Source organism: Engystomops pustulosus, chromosome 9 (genome assembly GCF_040894005.1).
Source record: "Engystomops pustulosus chromosome 9, aEngPut4.maternal, whole genome shotgun sequence".
NCBI lineage: Eukaryota > Metazoa > Chordata > Amphibia > Anura > Leptodactylidae > Engystomops > Engystomops pustulosus.
The window spans coordinates 89,590,926-89,601,803 of NC_092419.1; the positions used below are offsets into that span (position 1 = coordinate 89,590,926).

At 32.9% G+C, this 10,878-nt stretch overlaps 1 protein-coding gene across 3 annotated transcripts in view; it reads left to right on the forward strand.

The window, feature by feature from the left end:
* The first annotated feature begins 309 nt into the window (after positions 1-309).
* LHX6 (LIM homeobox 6) overlaps positions 310-10,878 on the forward strand; it is a 113,103-nt gene continuing 102,534 nt past the window's right edge. The window contains exons 1-2 of one of the 3 annotated variants that reach the window (XM_072123318.1): positions 310-732; positions 1,343-1,414. In XM_072123318.1, coding sequence (XP_071979419.1) covers positions 655-732; positions 1,343-1,414 — 150 coding nt within the window. In that variant the 5' untranslated portion in view covers positions 310-654. Of the gene's footprint in view, positions 733-1,198; positions 1,415-10,878 lie in introns of those variants that run through there. The other 2 variants (XM_072123313.1, XM_072123314.1) reach the window with 2 other exon arrangements.

Genomic DNA, 10,878 nt, shown 5'->3' on the forward strand with positions numbered 1-10,878 from the left:
GTGGAGCAGTTGGGGGGATCATATGGGGAGGAGGGGAGATAAAGTCAACTCTACATCATTATGATGAATGGATCAGGTGTCCCTATGTGATGTCCTCTATATGAAGCTGGTTTAATAATGGCAAAGTCTGCCCTAGATAGCTAAGAACCTGCTACCAGAGCACAGGCAGGAGCACCCCAGTCCTGCTCCTCAGGGCACTATAGTCCAGGAATCAGAGCTGAGAGCAGCAGATTTTGGTGATCCTGGAGGAAAAACCTCAAGTCCATTGTGTTTTATAAAGGATCAAGACAGCAAGTTCCAAGCTGAGATCTTCACATCACCTGTGGATTAATGTCTGCCAGGTTCTCCAGGGTCTTCTCCTCTGGAAGGTGGACCTCAGAGCTGCTGTTCTTGGCCACTTCTCAGACCTCCCTCCCAGCCTGTAATGTTCCTTCCCTTCCTTTCCTGCCTCTCAGCTCTATCCAACAGGAAAGTGCAAGGAAGACTCGTCTAACTTCCCACTTCCAGCCACATCTCGTCTTCTTGTGGGCAGACACCTCAGTCTTGGACATGAGGTCTCTAATCCCACATCAATTCTGCAGCAGATCCTGAACACTGGGAGGATTATATCACCTTGGGACAACATCTCATTGCTGTTTCTACTTCTTTCTCTCCATGTACTGGAAAAATGATAATGTCACCCCTCAATCAGAGGGGAACAACCTGGACCCTGAGGGAGACTCTGCAGGAAAGGTGAGATGATGGGATTCTTGTATTGTATGATATTGGCATCATTTTATGGTAGACACTTGTATTCCTCCCAGGATTTGCTCATATACTGTTTAATTGTCTGAGTTAACTCTGGTCCCAGGTTTATTGTTAAAAAAAGAGAAGTACAGATCATTTAAGCAAATGTATCTTTTTGTGCATAAAGGGGAAAAAAATCGATTTTTAATTACAACCATTAAAAGAAATGAAATTTGCAATTCTTTGGGTGGCCTGATGGATTGTCTGATTGACAGCTGAAATTGACACTTGCTGCCTCTTATCCTGGGCATTTTGTGCAATTTCTAATTGCAGGTAGTTTGTGGGGTTTTTTTCTCCTCTGCCTTGGATTACATGGGAACGAAACGATTACTTCAAGAGGCATGGGTTAAGTGCAGCAAAAAAAAATCAATCTAGATTCAAATTGCTTCATTAAAGAGACACATCTTTTGTTGGAAATGGTTTAAATGCCTCCTGGAAAGTTCTTATTTGTTGTTTGGAGCTGCTGTGTATGGGCTGCAGGGGATATAAAGAGGAACTTGGTGGCATCTAAAACAACTTCTGACTCAGGGGGTTTCTTAACAATATCTGGTGGAAGGTGATGTCCCATCATAAGCAGATCCTCAGGGGAACAACTCCAGGTCTGGACACCAAGAGCCCTCACATCATGGTAAGAGACGGGACACTAACCAGGGACATAAGTGAGGGGAGCCTGGGGTACTGATACATATACACTATTATATAAGAACTAATACATACTGACCCTTATTCTATATCACTAGAATAAAATAACTAATACATACTGCTCCATATTGTCTATGACTAGTATATAAGAACTAATACATACTGACCCTTATTGTATATGACTAGAATAAAATAACCAATACATACTGCTCCATGTTGTCTATGACTAGTATATAAGAACTAATACATACTGCCCCTTATTGTATATGACTAGAATAAAATAATCAATACATACTCCTCCATATTGTCTATGACTAGTATATAAGAACTAATACATACTGATCCTTATTGTATATGACTAGTATATAGAAACTAATAGAAACTGCTACCTTTTTATATAACTAGTATATAGGATCTAATACATACTACTTATTGTGTATGACTAGTATATAGGATCTAATACATCCTGCACCTTATTGTCTATGACTAGAATAAAATAACTAATATATACTGCTCCATCTTGTCTATGAGTAGTATATAGGAACTAATACATAATGCTCCTTATTGTATATGACTAGTATATAGGGATTAATAGACACTGTTACCTTTTTATATAACTAATATACAGGATCTAATACTTACTACTTATTGTGTATGACTAGTGTATAGGAACTAATGCACACCGCTACATATTTATATAACTAGTATACAGGATCTAATACATACCGATCCCTATTGTGTATGACTAGTATATAGGATCTAATAAATTATTGTCTATGACTAGTATATGAGATTTAATATATACCACTACCAATTGGGTGAATGATTAGTATATAATACATAGGCTACACAAGTATAAAGTACAGTATCATTTCATCTCCATCCACTAGAGCTTTCACACTGACTGGCCATGACACATCAGAAATGACACAGTATACACTGTAATAAACCAATATACGGGAGCCTAATTGTGTATCTCTATATCATATACCTATTATCTATTTATTTCATATCTATCTATTATAACCCGTTATATGTTTATATATATCTACCTACTTATCACATAAATAATATCTAACTTTGTAAATATCTATCTATATCGGTAATCAATATCTGTTCTATTTTTGTCCCATTTCATTTATATTGCCTCTATCCTTCTATCTATCGATCTTATGTATTCTTTGCATCATTAGTTTATTTCTGTATCTTTCTATGTATTTGATATAATTCCTATTTCAGCTAATCTTTATTATCTATCTCTCCATGTATTTATCTATACAGCTGTCAACAGTTATCTCTTTATCTTTTTCGTTCATTTTATTAATTTCTTCTCTATCCTGACTTTTCTGGATATCCTTCAGTAACAATGGTTTGTGTACTGATTGGTTACTATCTATCTATCTGTCTATCTATCTATCTAGCTTTCCATCTATCTAGACAATATCAAAAATAGGGCTACGTTTCAGCTTCCATCTGAAGCCTATCTATCTATGTATCTATCTATGTATCTATCTATGTATCTATCTATGTATCTATCTATCTATCTATCTATCTATCTATCTATCTATCTATCTATCTATCTATCTATCTATCTATCTATCTATTCTATCAACTATTTACTATTTAATATAGTCTATTAACATCTATATAGCTACCCATCTCAAACCCACTCTCTTGATGCTCATATAAATATTTATCTTGTTAAACGTTCTTTGTATCTATCTATATATATCTATATTTACATCATCTGTCTTTTTGCATACACTTTTGATACACATACAGTTGCCTTTCTTTCTACCCACACACACATATATATATATATATATATATATATATATATATATATATATATATATATATATATATATATATATATATTTGGGAATGTCTGTATTAGATTACTGGTTATGTACTTTTATGTACAGATTTCTGGTTATGTACATTTGCACATTTTCCTGTGATTTGAATATCTTACTGATTCCTCTCATCCATAGAAGTCCGAGTTTTCTTTCATGTGGCTTTTTATCATTAGTGTAATACACATAGCAGAGAATTAATTCAGCATATTTTACATAATATTGGACTAGAAACTGTAGGAGCAGCAGGAGAAAACTACATGTATTTATATATCTATGCTACCACTGCCTGTTTAAAGATTAATAATATAGATATAGATAATAAGTAGGTACCATAGAATGACAAAATGTAAACTAATAGATGCTGATAGATAAATACATACATTGTAAAAAATAGAAATATAGATAGATAATAGGTAGATAGATATATAATCATTAGATTGATCGATAATAAATAAATAGATGATATATGAGAGACACATAATTGTTAAATTGGCAATTAGTAGATAGAATGGTTAAAGGTAAATTAATGTAGATATAATAGTTAATAAATATAAATATATATATATAGCTAAATAGATAGATACATAGATCATGAATAATTAGATGGATGGATAAATAAATAGATAGATGGTGATTGTGATAGTTGAATTGTCGCCATTTACATACCAAAATTCTAAATAATGAAGAATGAAAAGTCAGTTTGCAAAAGTGAGGAATCATCACTGCAATCACTTAGATATAAGTAATAATGAGGAATATATTCAGATTTGTGGTGATTTGAGAAAACTTTTATAGCTGTACAAGTGGTGATGCTTCTATGTGATATTGTCGGCTTTAGGAGCTGTGTAGTTTATCAGCCGCATATACCGTAGACTAAGAAATTATGACATGTATGGATACCTCAGAGTAATACTGGGAATTTACTATGAAAAAAATATACAGTTCACACTTATAATGCAACAATAACAAGCGATCAACATGTGAAACCCAGGAGATCAGGAAAGGGTTAATGTTACTATTTCGTTCTAGTTTGTTATTTTCCAGATGGTGATTTATAATCGATTCCATCTCTTTCTACTTAGCATCTTGATCATGCAGATCTGGACTTTTACTACTCCACTATCTGTATCATCATTTGTTACATCAAATGCAGAATACTTTTTCAATAATCTTACACCACATTCACACTGTGATCCCACATGTTTCCGCATCATGGAAGGGACAGAACTGCAAAGCGATTTTATCTCACCCTGATCTATATTTCTTCTATTGATCAAATCTTTTTCTACAACTATTTGTAGATATAAAAAGTGTCACCAGTAATACAATGATAATATTTCTATGCAACTTCAGTTTTTTTTAAATCACAAAATCTTATTATCAATAATTACATTTTAATTGTAATTATTATCACCAAGTCTGATGATTGTATTGTATTGATTGGGTTTTTATTTAATAATGATTTTATATCAACATTTTTCAGACTATGAAATGACACCCCAACATCACACACATCATGTCATCTTTATAGAGAGCACAATGACTATCATTTATTGTATTACTTACACAGTCTATCATTTACATTGCAAAGTAAAGTGTACACAAGCTATGTAATAAAGCAGAATATGTATGACTGTATAGATGGATATAAACTAAAATCAAATTCCTGTCATAATATATTGGGCAAAAAATGACTTGGTCATGATAAAAGTCTATAATCTATAGAACAGACACAGGATATAAGTTACAGTATGCACTATGTAAAAATTATATACATACATATAAGGCTCATTACACACTCCCGTTCCTTCCCTCCGTATCCGTTAAGAAAAGTAAAGAGTGGAGGTTTAACAGAGGTTTAACGTATCACTTAAAATCCCATTGAAATCAATGTAAATTTTATGTCATCCGTTATGTTCCGTTTAGGCAGGGATCTGTTATCCATGCATTTTTTTTTACGGAAAAAAGGCTGTAGTACTTTTCTTCCGGTTGAAAAATGGCATGTATAATGGATCTGTGACAAAACTGACCATTAAAGAGGAAATAAAATTTACAATGGGATTTTGAACTGATATATTAAACCTCTGTTCTTCATGATATATGTGTATATATATATATATATATATATATATATATATATATATATATATATATATATATATATATATATGATAAAAATATATAATATGCATATTTCACAGAAAAATAGATCAGTGCTCAATATTAAATAGTATGTAGTAACAATCTGGACAATATAAAAGTGTTTGATCAGGGAACAATATATAACTTATATTTGTGTAGTGTATAGATTGCAAAACCGATACAACATATAAAGTGCAGAGTACAATATTTACAGTATAAAAATTACAGAATCCTCATAATCTATATAAAATATGTAATAAATTTCAATTATCTAAACAATCAAATGTAGTTTGGAATACAAAATCTTATCATATATATATATATATATATATATATATATATATATATATATATATATACACACACACACAATTTGTTGTAATACCGTTTTAATTCAGAGACAATATTTTTTAAGGGCTGATTCTAATCTTTTCTTTTTGCTCAGCAACTGTGTTAAAAATCTGAAGATATATCATCTCATCTCATATCAGCATCTCAACCTGTCACCAATCACACACAAGAAATCTTGGAAAATTTATACAATTTTATAAACTAATGATGACTGGTACATAGATGCTCGTTAGCACCTATTATAGGAATACTTAAGGTCCAATGATAGACCCTATATAACCTGCAAAAATACTGTTTGAATCAGGCCCTATAATTCCTTATAATATGCAATAATGGTATATAAACTATAAAACCTATATAGGTTTAAACATATGGATATTTAGATAGTGGCAGGAATATAGGTAGACAGATAGATAGATAGATAGATAGATAGATAGATAGATAGATAGATAGATAGATAGATAGATAGATAGATTAGAATATAATATTGTATACATAAACATCATAATCAAAAGCTGTATATAATACAAGTAGATCATATTATAAAAATATAATAAGTAGAATCTATATTATCTGAAGATCAGATTATGATAAAAAATATACAATATTGATCAGATTTAAATGTATAATTCTTCCACTATCTATAGATCAGATTACAATCTACCATTCAAGTATCATAACATTGAATATAATACACCCTATAAATCAGAAAAAAAGTAAAAAGAAGATAAAAAAAATATATTATTGGTCCAGTTTTTAAACAAGTATATAAAATATTTACTTTGGAGATTAGAAATTCTTATTTAATTTAATTTATTTTATGTATCAATTTATCAGAATACTGTAATAATTCATATACTGTATACATCAAAATACAATATATTTTAGTAATAATTAACAGACAATCAATATATAAGAACCCCACATACTGTATCATCCATACGATCTAAGGTTTATTATAATCCATAGTCTATAAATCTGATGTAATGTATCTACATTCTCATGTATCAGAACACTACATGTAATCCATACAGACTGTAAATAGAGATCTATAGTGAACTATTGTATACACTACATAAGATCGTTATATATTATAGATAATATATAATCCATACAATATATAGACCAGTATACAAATTCTATAGAAAACAATCCATACTCTGTGATCACCATTCGCTTTGATGTAAGGCTCCCTGCTCATAGTATTTGCTTTTATGTGATATTCATCTTATATTCTATATTGCTACATTTTTACTGCACATGTGTAAAGTGTAAATACATTGGATTTATAGAGCTGCCCAGAGGTGTAATGACACTTGTCGGGGAATAATGAAATAATAGCTATAATGAACTGTATTGTGTCGCCTATAGTGGAGTATGGGTAGTATATTTATGCATGTTGGGACACTCTCATGTGTGATAGAGGGAAATTGCACTTGGGGCTCATTTCTATATATTTAATAGAGTTGTCATACACAACCAAGTATATAGAATTTGTATGTATTGTTCTGCTTGTATCACATCCAGGATCGGGTTGTTGTAGAGAAGGTCGAACAGTTTTTTGTTGTACTCTGCTTTATTCCACAGCGTGCTCCTTGCCTGAGTGCTATGTCATGTCTTCCAGTGTATTATCACACCCAGTGCTGGGGCTCTTCTTGTAGAGATAACCTCTATGCTCTTTACTTCCTCTGCTAAATCCCCAGTCCAAGTCCATGAGCAGCGGATGCCCTGAGTCTATTGTAGAGTTAATGTCAGCATCACTAGGGTCAAGTTCTCTGTTATTTGATGTGTAGATTTATTAAGTGTTACTAAGTCACAAGAAGAATATACTGTAGTCTCCTGGGGCTATACCAGGGCCCACATTGTACTCCGGCCAATTGTATTACTGATCTGCTGAGTTTCCTTCGGCACCAGAGCCTAAGTATCTAGGGTTCCTGAAAATAGAATTTAAATGAAGAAGTTTGTAAAACATAAATTACTAGGAATAATATCTGTTATTATACAGATAAATTAATTGAATTTAGTGTGAACATCGTCATTGAGAGGATTCTATCGGTGGTTCTAGTGTTTCCATAGACATTATCATTATCTTTAAGAATCTTTAGCTCTTGTGAGCCGGACACTGATTCCTATTGTTGCATCTTCATGATTACTCTGTAATGTCTTATTTTATTTGTATATCCCCCCCCCCATGATATGTAAAGCTCTACGGAATATGATGGCGTTTTATAAAGATTTATTATTATTCCTAATTTTTATATGAGGGTCTATATTTGAATTCTCATTCACATGTTGAATATTAAATTGTAAAGCAATATAATCTGACTTTTTGCAATCAATAAAATATTAATGATAAGTGACTGGTACCTAGAGCTACAGATAGTAGACATATGGTACCATCTACAGATGGTTCTGAAGGTAAACGTTTTACTTCTTTAGATGGCGCTAAAGATAAAAGGTGGTATTGATGGTACTGAAGGTAGACGGTTTATCTATACAGATGGTACTGAAGGTAGACGTTATAAATCTATAGATGCTTCTGAAGGTAGACGGTGTACCTCTACAGATGGTACTGAAGGTAGACGTTATACTTCTATAGATGGTACTGAAGGTAGATGTTATACTTCTATAGATGCTTATGACGGTAGACGTTGTACTTCTACAGATGGTACTGAAGGTAGACGTACTTTTATATATGGTTCTGAAGGTAGACGCTGTACTTTTATATATGGTTCTGAAGGTAGACGTTGTACTTCTATAGATGCTTCTGAAGGTAGACGGTGTACCTCTACAGATGGTTCTGAAGGTAGACGTTGTACTTCTTTAGATGGTACTGAAGGTAGACGTTGTACTTCTATAGATGGCACTGAAGTTAGACGTTGTACTTCTACCGATGGTTCTGAAGGTAGACGTTGTACTTCTACCGATGGTTCTGAAGGTAGACAATGGACTTCTACAGATGGTACTGTACTTCTACAGGTGGTACTGAAGGTAGACGTTGTACTTCTATAGATGGTTCTGAAGGTAGACGTTATACTTCTATAGATGGTTCTGAAGGTAGACAATGTACTTCTATAGATGGTTCTAAAGGTAGACGTACTTCTACAGATGTTACTGAAAGTAGACGGTATACCTCTACAGATGGTACTGAAGGTTTAATAGTATATTTCTACAGATGGTAGTGAAGGTAGACAGTATACTTCTACAGATGGTACTGAAGGTTTAATGGTATACGTCTACAGATGGTACTGAAAGTTTAATGGTATACGTCTACAGATGGTACTGAAGGTAGACGGTGTACTTCTACAGATGGTACTGAAGGTAGACTAAATACTTCTACAGATGGTACCAAAGGTAGTACTATACCTGTACAGCAACAGATCACTTACCTCTCTACTCTCTAAACCATCAGATTTTGGTTTTGTCTGATACGACCTCGGCCTGGTTCACACTAACATTTGCCTGTATGTTATCTCATTAGTTCTTGATTCAAATCTCAACCAATATCAAATGTAGTCAGGATCTCAGATGCTTTTACATCTCTCACATCTCATGAATAATTCAGTGCGTTATCAATCCAATAAGTCAGAAACGGCTGTTCAAAAATAATATGGGTAGAATTCAGAATGCGTCTGAAAATAGAAGGGTCCCCCTCAATGTGGTTGCATCTTAAACCCCAACCTCACATACCAACCTGAGAAAGAGTTGTTACCCTTCTATCAGCCCTTCTTTCTCTCCGATTCTTATTCCACATTGCTTTACAGATCATGGGGTACATCTACAAAGTAATAACATGGTCAGATGGAACTATAGGAATGAGGGTCCTGCTCACAAGAGCTTACGGTTATATATTTCCAATAATACTTTATTTAGTACAGGGGGTTGTGGGAAGGAGTAGAACTTTGTATAAATGGTAATATAAATACATTTTTTGCAACCCTTCTCATTCTATATACACTAACATGCTGTTCTATATGTTCTTTACAATACTGAGGATGCAAAGCAAGGAGATTTTGGATCTATATATTTCTAATCTACAAAGATAATGTACATATATATTGAATGTGTAGGATCAGGTGCTATGGACAGTAATAGACATAGTATAAGAAGTAAGAACATATCCCTTAAATTGGCCAATAGTCCTTTCGAAGCCCTTTGTATCCACAGGATATGTATATGTTTGGTTGTTAAGAGTATGCAGATAACATCTGGCCACTTACACAGCTGTCACAATGCAACACGCAGACATAAATAATTGTTGTTAGCAAGTGCGCTGTCAAGTGTGAGGACAGCATACTACAAGTGAGTGGAGATCTCTCGCTACACTGTTGTGGATAGGTTTTCCTTCACCTGGGCAAAAGGTCAGTTCACTGCCCTTACTCTGTATCTCAGTACCTCGGCCAAGACAACGGCCATCCTCCTCCACAACCAGTTGCCTCTCCTCCAGCATCTGCCATTTTTTTGAGTTCCCATATTCATATTTTTTAAATACATAAAAGTCATCTAAAGTCTGAAACAGTCATAAAGTAACAAGTCATATACTAATATTAAAAATATAATAGTTAAGTGAAGTGGAGTTTTTAAAGATCACAGCTATATAAATATAGTATAAAGAAGGGACGAATCATGGATACTCTTTATGTTTCACTTATTTAAATTATAATTATTTAATTTTAATATAAAATGCACAGACATGGTACACAATTAATGAGCTGCATTCAATTCTGGATTTGGCTCGACTTAATACTCTTAGACTTGGTTTATATTATTTTATATATATGGTTTATATTTCTATTATATATATACATATTCTTTAATTTTCAATTTATTTTTCAATTTTATTAACATAAAGGAAAATTTAGAAAAAGAAGGGGAAATAATAGATTACGGAATAATCTTGATAACATTAAGAAAAACAGTACAGTTTGTTACGCTGCATAGGAGGGGGGAGCCTTTTTCAATCTGGAGTTATGTTAAATTAGATATGAATTAGGAATGTTACATTCCTTCTAGTGTGATGGGTGGTGGGTGCTAAGGACATATAATGAAAATATTGAATTATTAGGACTGTCTTCTGAATGTTGTATTTTGAGTCAAA